At 42.4% G+C, this 15,900-nt stretch overlaps 1 protein-coding gene across 3 annotated transcripts in view; it reads right to left on the reverse strand.

Annotated features, from left to right (window-relative positions):
* The window catches only part of VAPB (VAMP associated protein B and C), a 56,096-nt gene that overhangs the window by 11,939 nt on the left and 28,257 nt on the right, over window positions 1-15,900 (reverse strand). For 2 of the 3 annotated variants that reach the window (XM_008012993.3, XM_008013004.3), the window contains exon 2: window positions 14,322-14,474. The exons of the other annotated variant lie outside the window; for it this stretch is intronic. In XM_008012993.3, the coding sequence (XP_008011184.3) occupies window positions 14,322-14,474 (153 nt within the window). The remainder of the gene's footprint in view (window positions 1-14,321; window positions 14,475-15,900) is intronic. 3 annotated transcript variants of the gene reach the window in all.

Here is a 15,900-nt window from a genome sequence, read left to right on the forward strand (position 1 = left end):
AGAGGTGAATGTGCCCAAGGTTACACCTTGGTGGAGTGCAGACTCAAATCCAGTCAATTGGTGTGGAGACCTAAGCTCACAGCCACCACAAAGGACTGGTGCCTTGTCCTGTGACAGTACAAGCCTTACGCTTCTCACCAGCAGGGCTTCTACTACCTTTCTGCTGGGCCCTCATCAGCATTCTCTCGCCTTGAAACCCCAACTTAGAACCTCCCAGGTGCTTCCTCTAGAGTCACACAATCAACCACAGTCAGCAGCAGATAGAGAGCAGGATAGCCCTGGTCTACAAATGAAGAATCTGGGATTCCACAAAGTGAAGTGGCTCCCTCAAAGTCACAATATCAGGAAGCGGCAACACTGGGACAGAGAGCCAAGACTTGACTCCAAGTGCAGTCTACACCCCTTTCGCCACACTAGTCACTCCAACACGAGCTAGATTTATATCTGGCACCCAAGCCCCATGACAAAGCTAATGGAACGAGTCACAAAACAGGACAGAAATACCAACTTCCCCGATCCATCTCTCAGGGATGCAGTGGCACTTTCCATCACGGGAACAGAGAAAGTCCATTGAAACCTAACCATGCACCGGACTTAAATGCACTGGTGTCCCTAGTCACCCAGACAGCTTCACTCCCCACAAGACCTACCTGAGTGCCCTGAGCTACAGGAAGCCTTGCTGGGAGACTTCTTCAGGACAAAATTCAATAACTGTCAGAAAGTAAACCTTTCATCAACATAACTCTTTCTCTGGCATCACTGAACTGGCAAGAGCTGAACTTTTCTATAGACAGACCTGGAACATTTACCTACCTGGGCTTGACACTTAACCTCAGGGACAAATGACCAGACTGGAAGGTCAATGCTTTTTCTGAAAGCTAAATTCCCAATGTGTTTTGTTTTGTTTTTTTTTTTCTGCCCCCAAGACTGCAATAAGGAAGACACACATTATAAAGTAAAGAGCCAGTGTCTTCACACGCACTGTGAACTTTCCTGGACAAGGACTGTCAACCTTCTTTGGAGCTGGGACACACTGTTAGATTAACATTCCCTTTCTAAAATTAAAGTAAATTCAGTTTTAAGAATTTCAGGTCTTGCTTGGCTGTGACAAAATCATGCTCTGGTATTTTTCAGTTTAGGAAATAAAAGAACTTTGACCTGAACTACTCTTAGATTTTTGGCAGGGCACAGATCTAGTAGTAAACACTGTCTCCCCTTGAGCCTCTGTTCTCCCAGCTGTGAACAGCTATTGCACCATTCCCAAGTCTAACACTCTGGAGAGCTCTGAGGAGGAACAAGGTTTATTTGTAAAGAGCCCTGATGCTCACATGACAGCAATCTAAGGAAAATGCTAATTTTTAGAGAAGCTATTTAGACAAAATTTTAAAAAACCAATGGATCCAGAGAACAGAACACAACCCCAAAAAACAGCCCCAGGAAGCTCTGCCTGCCCCTTCCCATTCATCACCTTCCTAGAGGCAGTGGGAGTAAAAAAGTACAGCCAAGGGCACTGTGTCCAGAGCTCTGCCTGGGTTCTAAGAATGCCCCAAGGGAAAACAGGCCTTTCCTTTCCATTTCTCCACCATCCCTCAGCTTCTTCATCCCCAATACTTTCATGATGGCCCAAGAAGGAAAGAAAGGAAAAGAACCTTTACGCATGTCTCCTGTGTAATAGGTACCATAGAAGGCAAATTATCCTTAGTTCTCCCATTTACGACTCACAACAATCCATCAAAGCAGCACATGTCTCCTTTTTCAAGATAAAAAGGTAAGGGCTGCCAGGCACAGTGGCTCACACCTGTTAATACCAACACTTTGGGAGGCCAAGGCGGGAGGATCACTTCAGTTCAAGACCAACCTGGGCGACAAAGCAAGACCTCATCTCTACCACAAAAAAATCAGCTGGGCATGGTGGCCTATACTTATAGACTTTTCCGATGAGATCAGCAGGAAAAGAAATGAATGTGATGTTTTTGCAAGTGTACGATGCAATATGCCAACATTTGGAAGCTCTGCAACACTCAGCAAATGGTTTCCAAACAGTCCATGCATGATATCACAAAATCCATTCAAAGTACAGGAGAGACTGTAGTCCCAGTTACTTGAGAGGCTGAAATTGAGCTGGAAGGACTGCTTGGGCCTGGGAGATGGAGGCTGCAGAGAGAGAGCTATGATAGCGCCACTGAACTCCAGCCTGGGTGACAGAGCAAGACCCAGTCTCTTTAAAAAAAAAAAAAAAAAAGATAAGGGCTTAGAAAGGCGCTAAGTGGCCTCACCTGGGTCCCACGGCCAGCATATTAAACAAGAGTGCCAGGGCTCAAACCCAGCTTTGACTCTAGAGAAAAACAATTTACAGTAGTTATTATCAATGATAAAATACAAGCTTTCAGGCAAAAATTATAATTGTGGAAAACTTATCTGCCAACCACAGCTTCATGGTTCTGCAAATACTTACAGACTTTTCCAATGAGATCAGCAGGAAAAGAAATGAATGTGATTTTTTTGCAAGTGTACGATGCAATATGCCAACATTTGGAAGCTCTGCAACACTCAGCAAATGGTTTCCAAACAATCCATGCATGATATCACAAAATCCATTCAAAGTACAGGAGAGACTGATGTGTTTTAGTGAAACAATGTTCAAAAAGTCACAGACATGGCTTCAGATTCCACATCACACTAATAACCTTGAAGAAAGTAACACTTGTCAAGTTTTGGTGTAGTATCGAAGAATGTTCAGATTTATCTGAAAAAGCATTAAACATACTCTTCCCTTTTCCAACTACATTATCTGTGGTGAAAGCAGTTTTTCTCCATATGCATTCACCAAAAGAACACATCCTAACAGACTAAATGTAGAACCAGATATGAGAATCCAGCCTGTCTTCTATTGAAACAGACACTAAAGAAATTTGCCACAGGGCAGAGTGGCTCACGCCTATAATCCCAGCACTTTAGGAGGCAGGGGTGGGTGGATCACCTAAGGTCAAGAGTTCCAGACCAGCCTCACTAACATGGTGAAACCCTTTCTTTACTAAAAATACAAAAATTATCTGGGCTTGGTAGTGCACGCCTGTAATCCCAGCTACTCAGGAGGCTGAGGCAGCAGAATCGCTTAAACCTGGGAGGTGGAGATTGCAGTGAGCCAAGATTGCGCTACTGTACTCCAGCCTGGGTGACAGAGCAAGACTCTGCCTCAAAACAAAAAAAAAGAAAAATGAAATTTGCAGGCCAGGCACGGTGGTTCACGGCTGTAATCCCAGCACTTTGGGAGGCCAAGGCGGGTGGATCACATGAGGCCAGGAGTTTGAGATCAGCCTGGCCAAGAGGCAACCCTATCTCTACTGAAAATACAAAAACTAGCCGGGCATGGTGGCAGGCACCTGTAATCCCAGCTATTCGGGAGGCTGAGGCATGAGAATCACTTGAACCTGGGAGGATGGAGTCTCACTCTGTCCTTCATGCTACAGTGCAGTGGCAAGATCGTGCCACTGCATTACAGCTTGACCAACAGACTCCAGCTCAAAAAAAAGAAAAGAAATTGGCAAAAAATGGAAAACCGCGTCAAGTTTCAGTCTTCTCACTAATTTTTTTGAAAACTTATTTTTCAATAAAAATGTTACTGTTAACATGTAATTATGTCATTCTTAAATAATTTTACAAATTTTCAGTTTAATTTTTAATATAATATTGATACACCCCACAAACCAAAAAGCTTTGTGGGTCCTTTTTTTTTTTTAAAGAGATGGGGTCTTGCTATGTTGTCCAGACTGGCCTCCAACTCCTGGGCTCAAGTGATCCTCCCGCCTTAGCTTCCTGAGTAGTTAGGACCATAGGTGCCTGCCACTGTGCCCAGCTGCGTCTTCATTTTTAAGAATGTAAAGGAGTCCTGAGACCAAAAAGTTTGAGCACTGTTATGCTACAACAAATAGCACAGGCCCTCCAGGAGGTAAACAATATGGTTAAGTAAGTCAATGCGGTTAAGTAATAACACACTGGTGGCTCTATGTAGTACCCCTCTTGGTAGAATCTGCAGTTTAAAAAGAGAAAGGAGATTTACACAAACCAGGTCTTGAGTTTTCAGGACGTACCTGGCCCTCAGGTGAAAATAGAAGCACATATGCATGCACACACATTCCTTACGGAAGGAACGGGGCATTACCTATGCTCCTCTAATCAAACACCTTTGCAACTGCTTGCTCTACCTCCACAGAAGGGCACTGTCTGAGATACACTGCCCCCTTACAGATGTCACCAGCACAGTTCCAGGCCTAGAACATCCTACCTACCAAGTCACCACAGTGTAGACATGGAAGGACCATTTCATGGGCAGGGGAGAAGACATAAACACCCACCACAAGGCAGTGGGTGTAAGCAATCACTTTAACAGAGCCCCGGCGACAGCCTGAGGTAGCAGGTCCAACAGCCCTTCTGCAAAAGCAGAGGACTGAGCAGATATATACACAGATGCCTAAATACACTGTTGAATAGAAACTTTTCAATTGGGAATAAAAACCGTGCCCTACTGGCATGTCAACTTTCAGGAAGTTCTAGGTATAAGGTGGGTACTTATGGGAGGTTTCCGATCTGATAAAAGGTTTTTGCTTTGGAGGAAAAAAAAAAGTCTAACAAGCACCATGGCATATGCTTCATTTTTTAAATCTCAGAATCTCATCTTCAAAAAGAAATATCTTCACATTTTACATGCCTACAATCTCAGCTCAGGCCCCAAAGACTCACTTCTAGATTTCTACCAGCCTGGAACATCTAAGGGGGGTGCTTGCCACCACCAGCTCTCCCTGGCTTGTGGGCTCCGACATCAGTGAGCCACTGTGAAGATCTGGGACACCAGATTCTGTGAAACTTCATAAACTCTTGGAGTACCTCGGTATCCACATCCTGCTTAACATGGCCCCTAACTCACATCAAATAGTTTGTATTTTTCAGCTACTATCATCTCATGTCAAATTCAATTTGCTCTATCCTGTTAGTGGGAACTTTATAAAAACATGACAGAATGCTACTAATCATTAGTTCTTTCAGCTCCATACGTGCAAACGGTGACAGAAATTATGTACTTTTTTCCATGGCAGGTTATTAAACAGTTTCCCATTAACTTATTTCACTTTCACTTTTTTTTTTTAAAAAGAGATGGGGTCTTGCTAATGTTGTCTAGACTGGCCTCCAACTCCTGGGCTCAAGTGATCCTCCTGCCTTAGCCTCCTGAGTAGCTACGACTATAGGTGCCTGCCACTGTGCCCAGCTGTGTCTTCATTTTTAAGAAGGTAAAGGGGTCCTGAGACCAAGAAGTTTAAGCACTGTTATGCTACACCAAATGGTATTCACCAGTATCTCTTCACTTGAATACCAGAGATACTGATAAAGCCCTCTTAAATGAACCATCTATCCTACTTTTAAAATATATCTGCTGATACTCCATTAAAAAGAAGTCTGTTACCAGAAGACAGCCTGGAAGCCAGGTCACTACTCATCCACATTAACGCTTTGTGATACAATGCCTGTTGTATTACAGATTGCAAACTGGGATCCTGTTAAGAAAGGGCCTTTGGGGTCATAAAACACTGGATCAATAATATCAGAGTTTCCTCAAAAGAAAAGAAATACAGAAGATACGCTACTTAAAACATATACACACACCCCTTGGAGAAATGATTACTTGATTAAATGCAACATAAATGCTGCTTCTGAGAACCCAAGCAAATCACAGATCACTTTCATCTGCATCACAATGGTAACAGCAAATAAAGTCTAACAAGCACTATGGCACATGCTTCACTTTTTTTTAATCTCAGAATCTTATCTTCGAAATCTCTCTCTCCACATTTTGCGTGCCTACAATCTCAGTTCAGGCCCACAGATCTCTCTAGATTTCTCCCAACTAAAAGATTTTTCCAAGTTTCTTCTAGTTTCTTTCTCAACCAAATCACCCTGCCTAGCCCCTACAAACTCCACACATTTAATCTTACCTTAATACCCTACTTGTATCACGTTAATTCCTCAAATCAAAAACCTCCTGTAAGAGTAACTATGTCCTAAGTAAAAGGCAATCAGTTCAGCTTTTCACAATCTGGCCCTTCTTGGATTTCTTGGTATCTCTTATTGGAGGCCTCCCTTCTGCTCCAACAGGTGTGCACGTCACTCAGGCCACACACCATGCCCCTATGTCCTTAGACCAGTGACGCTCTCTGATCATCATCAAAGTCTCCTCTTATCATATCAGCCCTGCCTGACACGTTTCTCTTGATTCTCTCTTACTCTACTCACATGTCACTATACCCCATCTTCCAGGACTTAATCCTCTGACAGAACACTGTAAGGAATAGCCAGGCATGGTGGTGCATGTCTGTAGTCCCAGCTACTTGGGAGGCTGAGGCAAGGGGACTGCTTGAGCCCAGAAATTTGAGGCTACAGTGAGCTATGAGAGCGGCATGCACTCCAGGCTGAGCAACACAGCAAGATCCCAAATCCATAAATAAGTAAATAAATAAGGCCAGGCGCAGTGGCCCACACCTGCAATCCCAGCACTTTGGGAGGCCGAGGTAGGCAGATCACTTGAGGCCAGGAGTTTGAGGCCAGCCTGGCCAACATGGTGAAATCCCATCCCTAACTAAAAATACAAAAAATTTAGCTGGGCATGGTGGCACACACCTGTAATCCCAGCTACTGGGGAAGCTGAGGCACGAGAATCGTTTGACCCCGGGAGGCAGAGGTTGCAGTGAGCTGAGATGGCACCACTGTACTCCAGCCTGGGTAACAGAGAGAGACTTTGTCAAAAATAAATAAATATATAAATACAATAAAATGTAGATAAGAACCCTGGAGGGAAAAGTTCTCAAACTTCAGTGAGTATCAGAATCACCAGGAATGTTTGCTACAACACTAACTGCTAGACCCCACATCCAGAATGTCTGTGTTAGCAGGGACGGAGTGAGAATGAGCACTCCCATTTCTAACAGGTCCCCAGGTGGGCTGCTGCTGCTGCTGCTGGCCCAGGGCCTGCACCTAGAAAATCTGTGCTGTGCTATACCTTCTAACATCACAGTTCCTGCTGAAACACCATTTCATACCACAGTGCCTACTGTGGGCACCTTACTTTGTTAGGAGACTGTCAACTCCAAGACTCCTAAGCTCCTACTGACATGTTTGCCTTTTCTCCCCAGTGAGACTGAGACCAGAACTTAATGTTTTAATAGCTCACATTCTGGGTGCTAATTTGCATTTTTTTCATTAGTTGACAGGTTTGCACCTTCTTCTCTTCCAACATTCAAAGTGTTCCTGAATCATGCTCTCCCTAGAAATATCCTTGGAGAAGCCCAAAGACGAAACCCTCCTTTATCCCCACTAGCTGGCTTTTCTTCTGTCCTACTTCCCAGAGTCACTCCCTCCCTTCCAAGTGGGCAAGATAGGGCTTCCAGCTTCTGATGGCAGTGCCCTCAGTCTCGCACTCCCCATCCTCTCACAAAGCCTGCATAAAGACTGTCCTCTACCATACTGAGCTTATAGGATCGGAATGAAGTCACTGATCCACTTTTTTGAGAGTAATCAAAGACACAGATACGTAAATGCCAAGCAGAGCTCCTGATGAGCTGGAGATAACCAGCATTACCTAAACAAGGTGATATAACTCTAGCCTAAAGCAAAGTCATCGGACATTTTAGACTGTGAGCAAATTTATCATTTCCTTTAGGGTCCTCAACACGTTGAGATCATGACTACCTTGGTGGACCTCTGCCTATTCAGGGGTCCATGGATGGAACTCTGAGTCTAGCGAGTAAATAATGAATTGCATTTACTAATCAATCAGTCAACGCTGAAGAGTCTTTGTGTTCTCTACAGGATTTTCCAGTTTGTGTATTCTGTTTTAGAAAACAAACTCCTCACAGTCTGATTAATTTATTTGTGCAGAGACTAGTACAAATGTGCTGACAGTGAGGTCTCCTTTCTCCAGTATCAGTGGAAGATGAGGACTGCTATCTACAGGCACTGGCCAAATAACAAGGCTTATTCACTCTTTTTTATAAATATCTTTTAAAATGTAAATCTTCTTCAAAAATCCAACATACTTCTCAGTCTCCTCTAACATTTATAACGGAATACAACATACCCCTTTTCTGATTACTCTTATGTGGTGACATGAACCCCCATTATATACCATATTAGTGAAATCTGCAAGCTGTGTCTCTTGGGGTTGATCACCTAAAACATGGAGAACAGTTCCCCAAGGCTTAAGGAATTCCGGCTCCCCACTGTTATTTCTGAACGCTCCGCACTTGCTCTCTGTGGTGTTCTTGCCCAGCACGTCCACTGTCTGCTACGTGCTGTCACATGGGCCACTTTCAATGTGGCCACCTCTCTACTCCTTTCCCTTTATTCTGATCTGTGATGGGCTGGCAACCAGGACAGGGTTAACAGTAAGTCTAAGGTAAGAATAAACAAGACAACATTCAAGACTGGAGAGCCCTCAAGTGCGTAAGTATGCAAGGACCCATAATGAGCAAAAAGAAAATCACTTTTGGCTTCTTAAAACTTTGCTTATTTTTTGCTTCTCAGTTATGCTGTACATAGTTGACGTTACCTTCAGCTAACCGAGGTAGACGAAACGTATAAGTCCCCTCAATCTTGATATTTGAAAATGTAAAGAATAAACTATGTCATAGTCACAAGAAAAGTAACAATTCTTCATTAAAAAGCTAAGTATTACAGTAAATGTGTAAAAACCCTTAAAAGCGTAATTAAGCTGAATTTTTGTTGGCAATTTTCTTTTTTCTACTTTTTGTTTAACCAGAATTTCATCTGGTGAAAAAGATTAAAGACATCTTTTAAAGTATGAATGTGAGTTGTTGTTATCTGAGAGTAATAAGCCTGGTTCATGGAAACCACTTATAAAAAAGTTTCGCTTATCAGAGACTTTCAAAGTAAACAATCAAACTAAGAAGAAAGCTGCTGTTAAGAAGCCCAAACACTCCAAACGCAGCTCCCACTAGCAGTGCTTGATGGATAAATATTTGGCTTCTTTGTCTAAGGGCTCTGTGCGCTTATACCCCAGTGCTAATCACCTGAAAGGTGCACCCCGGTTGACTGGTCCAGGGCTACCAAACAGCTATATTAAACCGAGTCAGGGAAATCTTAAAAGGATTAATTATTAATCACAATACTATCCATTTAAATTAACTGATCAATGTTTCCATCCAAGAAGAGCTGCTGATGTTCATGCTCTGTCCTGAGGAGTTTTTTTTGTTGTTTTTTTTTTTTTTTTTGAGATGGAGTTTCCCTCTTGTCGCCCAGGCTGGAGTGCAATGGCACGATATTGGCTCACTGCAACCTCCGCCTCCTGGGTTCAAGCAATTCTCCTGCCTCAGCCTTCCTGAGTAGCTGGGATTACAGGCATGTGCCACCATGCCCAGCTAATTTTGTATGTTTAGTAGAGACGGGGTTTCTCCATGTTGGTCAGGCTGGTCTCAAACTCCCAACCTCAGGTGATCCACCCACCTCAGCCTCCCAAAGTGCTGGGATTACAGGCATGAGCCATCGAACCTGGCTGTCCTGAGGATTTTACTGGAAAAACTTTATGCTTTAAATGTGATTGAAAAGAGTGCTGAAAAGGGCTGTATGTCAGGAATGAATACTGCTCCTTAATCCTTTGAATTCTAATTTAAAATACAGATTCAGACACTGGGAGTTTTGTGTTTGTCTTTAATTCATTTTCACTTCCCAAGGTACACTTAGTAAAGTACATCCGTACCTAAATATTGGTATCTTTAATGACTCTTTCCAAGCCCCCTCCACACACAGATATTTTGCATTTCTAATTTGCTTGGTACACAGGCAACCAATGTACATAATTGAACTACAAATGGAAGCATGCTTGCTACTTTAGTGAAATTAGAATTCAGTGAAGGTTATAAAAATATTAAACTTAATATCATATTACAGGAAGCGTAAGTATTTTTGATGGGCCCATAATTTTACCACTTCACCTGCTGTATCCGCTGGCAAACATGGTTTGGAATATTAATGGAAAACTCCCTCATTATTAACTGAAACACTAAAGAAAAAAAAAAAATCCACAACCACCTAACAGCTTACCATAAAGAGATTTTCAGAAATTATGTACCTTAAAAATATTTTCCCACCATACAGTTGAGAAAATAGATTTAATTTTGTAAAGCTAGAACAACTGGGAAGATCCCCCACTGCCTCAAAACAATTCATTAATTCAAAAAGTTCTTTATTCCTTACATTTGAAATCTCAGGAGGAAAAATATCCAATGTCCCGTTCTCTGATCTTTATTTAAGTGTACCTATTTTGCTGAGGTCCAGATTAAATAATTCAAAACCATCTCTAGTTGACAGTATGTATCATGGAGCAAGGGGCCAAAACCACAGCATTGTGGGCCAGTGAATGCAAAGAGAAAGCCCCTCGCACCCCCTACCTACCATGCTGCCTCATCCAACAAGCACAAACCCCAGAAGGGGCTACAATAAAAATGAGATAAGACAAGCACCTATGGAAAGGACAAAGAAAAGGATTCAAATCATAGGTCCAGGGGGCCATATCTTAAAGCAACTCTTTGGTAAAGCCCACACATTATAAACCACTGACACAAAAAGTTTAGGTTATGCCTGTGTCTACTCTTACTTTACCACGTAAGTTTATAAAAGGGAGTTTTTTTAAGGACCCAATACGTGATCTGCCATGTTTTGAAGAAAATAGCATGATAGGTCAGAGCCTGAACTTTTGAAGCACAATGTAAGGTCCCTTGAATATGAGGGTAATGTGAAAAGGTAAGAAGAGCTTCACAGGGTATGTCTCAAAGACATCTGGCTTTCCATGTCACAATCTGGACCTGTGTGCCCTCAAAACCTTGATCCCTCTGGCCAGCACAGGTGCCAGCTCCATGGGCAGACATCATTACCATCAACCCTCCCTCCCTTCCCACCTTCCTGCTTCCCTCCTCTCTTTCTTTCCTTCCCCCTCCGTCCCTCCTCTCTTTAAAATAATGATTTATAGCCTTCCCGAACAGCTAGTGCATCCCAAGGGTTTTCAGAAATGGGAAAAGCGCACTGGTCATGTCCTTCTTAGGTATGCCCTGCCCACTCTGGGTGGTGGGCAGGGCAATGCTAGCAGTATTTTAAGCTGATTTGGTGGCCACCTTTTTAAAGATTATATCTGAAAATGTACTGGCAACTTTTCACTATAAAACAAACGAATATTATACAAGGAAGAGAAAATACAAATTTCTTCTCAAAATTAGGAAAGGTCCATAAATAAACAAAATGTAGGGGTTGATTTATTTCTAAACAGTCAATTCAAGTATTATGCAATCCACCTTCTTCAAAAACTAGCCGGTTTTTGTCAAAGCTAGAAGAACAATGTACAAATGTACCACTCTTATACCATGCTGTCGATTCTGCAGTATTTGTAAACATTCTGTAGAGTAGACACTATTCTCCCTACCTTACAAGTGAGAAAACAAGAACCTAGAAAGGTTAATAGGTTGGTCAAAATTCAGCCAGCTGGTTAAACAGCATAACTGGTCTTCCTGTTCAGGTTTCCTGACTCAAATCCACTAATCTTTGAAGAGAGTGGGTAAAACCAAGCTTGGCCATGTGCACATCCGGAGAAAAGGGCAGGCTGGCTTTTGGATAATCTGCACTGCCTGTCCACTGGTATCCTCCTCCTCCTGAGGACTCTACTGACTCACCAAGATGTCATCATGTAGCTGTATTAATACCAAGAGGACTCCTGGAAAAAGGCAGTGCTTTTTATCCCAAGCTATGCACGTCTAATAAATGATGCAGTAGTCCCTCAGCGATACAACTGTAGCAAATGGGGCTGGTCTCCTTTGCTGACTTGCAAGGCTGTCCTAGAAATGCAATGATATCTGGCTTCACCTTGGTTCCCCTCAAGCACTGGGATAAATACCAAATAATAACAAAGGAACCCTTTTCTAAGTTGCAGATATGATCTTGTCTCATCTAGGAAGAAAGTCTACAGACACATGGACATTTTATTATTCAACTACTTTTTCCCCCAAATACATTAAACTTTGAGAATGATGGTACTTTTTATATTCATTCGTAAGTGGGGTCATCCTCTAACACTACTGAGGCAGTTTAGTATGACAGAAAGAGCACTGGACCAGGAGCCAAGCCACCAGCTTCAAATAGCAGTGCTGCCATGACCATCCACGTGACCCTTGATGACTATGTCACACTCTATGCCTTACTTCATCTGCCAAAGGAAGGCCACAACCACAAAGTCTTGGTCTTCCTTGTGTAAGCAATCATAGATCAGAACAAAGGCAGAGTTTGCTTTTGCTTTTTAAAAATTCCTATGATGGGGAAACAATGGATCTTCCTGAAAGAGAGACAGAGATGCCAGGCGCAGCAACACAAGCATGTAATCCCAGCATTTTGGGAGGCCGAGATGGGCGGATCACATGAGGTCAGGAGTTTGAGGCCAGCCTAGCCAACATGGTGAAACCTTGTCTCTACTAAAAATACACAAATTACCAGGTGTGGTGGCACACACCTGTAAGCCTAGCTACTCGGGAGGCTGAGACATGAGAATTGCTTCAATCTGGGAGGTTGCAGTGAGCTGAGATGGCGCCACTGCACTCCAGCCTGGGCAACAAAGTGAGATTCTGTCTAAAAAAAGAAAAAAAAAAGAAAGAGATGAAGACATACACCTACACCCACCCATATATATTTATATTTTATATCAGAAAACACACTAACATTGTACAACTACCTACTGAGATTCTTTTATTCAGAAAACCATGCTGCGTTCCCTGTTCTTACTGTGAAAATTGGTAATTTTCATCTACTGACAAACTTGCTCAAATTTGATACGGGCATGGAAATCGAGGGGGGAAAGTAGATAAAACAGGGGAATAAAAGATTTCAGCTGCCCTTGACGTCAACAGAAAAATTTAAACCATACGGATCCAGAGGATATGGAAATGCCAAAATCCCAGTCCCTTCCTTTCTCCAGAGTGCTGCGCTGCAGTTCAAAGAGCATGGGCTTCAGAGCCAGTCAGAATGATCCACATCTTGGCTCTGTCACTTGCTAGCTTCATGATCCTATGACCACCAGTCTACTTCTTAGTAAAATGGAGGTAAAAACGCATCCCTCACAGGGCAGGTAAGAGAAATGACATGAGATAGCACATGTGCAGGTCCAGCACACAGAAGTCACTCAATCAATGCCAGCTTCCACCCTCCTGACTTCAAGATAATAACCTGATTCGAGAGTCCAGATCAGGTCTTCCAGACTCAGAGAAGCACAGGGGGAGAGCTGGCATGGGTGCACCATAATGAGAGAGACCAACAGATGCAGGGAATAAGAGTTTGCAGAAATGATCAGATAATGAAACACCTTATATCTTTCCGAAGAGGTGAGTCATTTTTTTTAGGTGTCAAATGAATAGCCAAAAGTATCACAATCAAAATCTATCATGGAAAAAGCCAGAGAGGTACTCACTTCAAACAAGCAGTAGCTTCTATTGATGCAGAAGCCTCTGTGACAGTGAGTCACCTGATATTTACAGGATAAATACACACTCCCCCATAGCTCCTTCTTGGTTGGAGAAGTTCTAATGAGCTGAAAGTTTATTCCATTTCTAAAATGCATTTAAACTCCAACCCATCACTGACATCTCCTTAACTCTGAAATCCAATTCTCAATTTGGGCACCTTACCAGCATCTTTTCAGAAGCTGGATTTTGGAAAATATATGCACTCGCAGACAGAAGGGAAAGCCATCAGACATGCACCAAACTGACACCCTCGAGTATATTCCAATTTCCTCAGCCCTCATCTCCCTTGGCGTTCCACAATCAGTAAAGTGCAGTGGCCAATCATTGGAAATGGCATGAGCTTAATGTCAGAAATCATTTAGCTTAAGTAAGAAAATAACTCCATTTAGCTTTCTCCCACAAAGTAAAATTAAGTTTGTTTAGCCCTTTTATATTTATTGCCAAAGGGCAGATTTAATTTCAAGGGAGTGAAAACAAAACTCATTCTGAAGTGAGGTCTAAAGTTATCACTTCAGTTTTGCTCTAACTATTGAGGTGCAAAGGGGCTGTAAGCATTGAAACAAGGAGGCATTAATTATGAAAAACAGGTGACTGGGACCCAGCTTTCTGATCAGGGGGTGGAGGATTGTGGGGTGGGGTGGGGGAGTGGGTGGAGAGAAGTCTATCTTCTTCTTTTGCTACACTGCAAATAAACTTTAAGAAAATCTACTGTCCAGGGGCCTTTTGAGTCCACCCTCCAGGCCTCATCTCCGGACTTACCAGATACATTAATTGAGGCCCCTGCATCAATGATTCCACTGTTGGGCCTCACACAGTACCTACGTGGCGCTGTAGTCTTCACCTTAAAACACACATTTCGGTCTGTCGGATTGCCAAGCTTCAGGTTGGTGGTGACAACATCAGTGAAGGGACCTGTAGAATGAGACAGAGACTGATTGGGGGTCTCGTGAGGAAAGTTGAGAAGGTTTGTGGAAAGGAAAGCTATAAATACAGTTAAGGGAAGATTTGAGATCCACGATTATCTCATTAACATGCCAATGGATGAAAGAGATGAGCTGAGGTTAATGTACTACCAGTAACGCCTAATATTTACCATGTTCCCACTATTTCACTAGGTACCTAGTGTAAGTATTCTAACATACAGCATCTCACTGAACCCTCACAACTTTATGATAATTGCTGTTTTGTAAATGAGAAAACTGAGGCTTGGGGGGACAAGTTACTTGTCCAAGTTTTCATGATAGTGGTAGTGAGGATCTGTAACCAGATGGCTTGCATCTAAGGCCAGTTCTTACCCATGCTAAATACTGGTTTCCACAATAACAATATGAAATCTAACAGGGAGAGCACAAAGGACTAAACTCGGTCCAAAATGATTATCTAAAGCACAATGTGCCAAGAGGAGCAGAGAGAAGAAAGACTTTGAGGTGTTAATGGTCTATAAACACAGAAACTCTCAACATTATAGTGTTGCCACAGAAAACTTTGTATCACCTTAGGCTATAGCAAGAAGTTCAGAGTCCTGCTGGGCAGTCCACACCTGAAACATTACAGACAGTATTAACTACTGAGGCTACCGGGAGGGTTCAAACAGGCTCAGTGGCCTGAAGATACTTTTTATTACTATTATTTATTCACTTCCTACTTTATTAGATTTTTTTAATTAAAAAAGTAAAACATGCTTCTTAAACCAAACAATAAAAGATGTATAAACAGGAATAAGCTTTCCTTTGTCCCCTGAGATAACTAATATTAACAATATGGGAGATCTTTCCACATCATCTATGTTTACACAAACAATATACATGCACACATGTACAAGGGATGGGGGCTAACAAATAATGAAATAATACTATTCCTATTACTCTGAAAGTTGCTTTTCTGCATTTACCCCTCTATGGTGGACATGTGATCTCTGTGTTTATTAGTCAGGTGGCTACAAAAACTGAGGTCCTTTTCAACACCTTTTCAAATTTACATATTTTTCACTTGTACATAAGTATTTCTGTGTTTCCTCTAGGCAAGTTCTTTACTCTGGTCTTTACATTTGCAAGGAAACCAGAAGTGAAGGTGGGGAAAGGGTGTGTGCTTGTGTGTTCACAAACAAATATGTAATGTTAACCTAACAAAGTCATTCAAATGTGTGTTCTGAAAAACTTCTCAATGAGACTCTAAGCTCCTAACGACAAGGATTATGCCTTACCCATCTCTGTAGCCCCAGCACCATGGCTGCATGGAATAAAGGTCTCAATCCACATATTCACCAAGAAGAAAACCACCTGTGTGTGGATTACCTCCAGCAAAATTAAAATCTCAGGCTGGTGTCTCTACTCTTGAG

The sequence above is a fragment of the Chlorocebus sabaeus genome, chromosome 2, assembly GCF_047675955.1.
Source record: "Chlorocebus sabaeus isolate Y175 chromosome 2, mChlSab1.0.hap1, whole genome shotgun sequence".
In the NCBI taxonomy this organism is placed as follows: domain Eukaryota; kingdom Metazoa; phylum Chordata; class Mammalia; order Primates; family Cercopithecidae; genus Chlorocebus; species Chlorocebus sabaeus.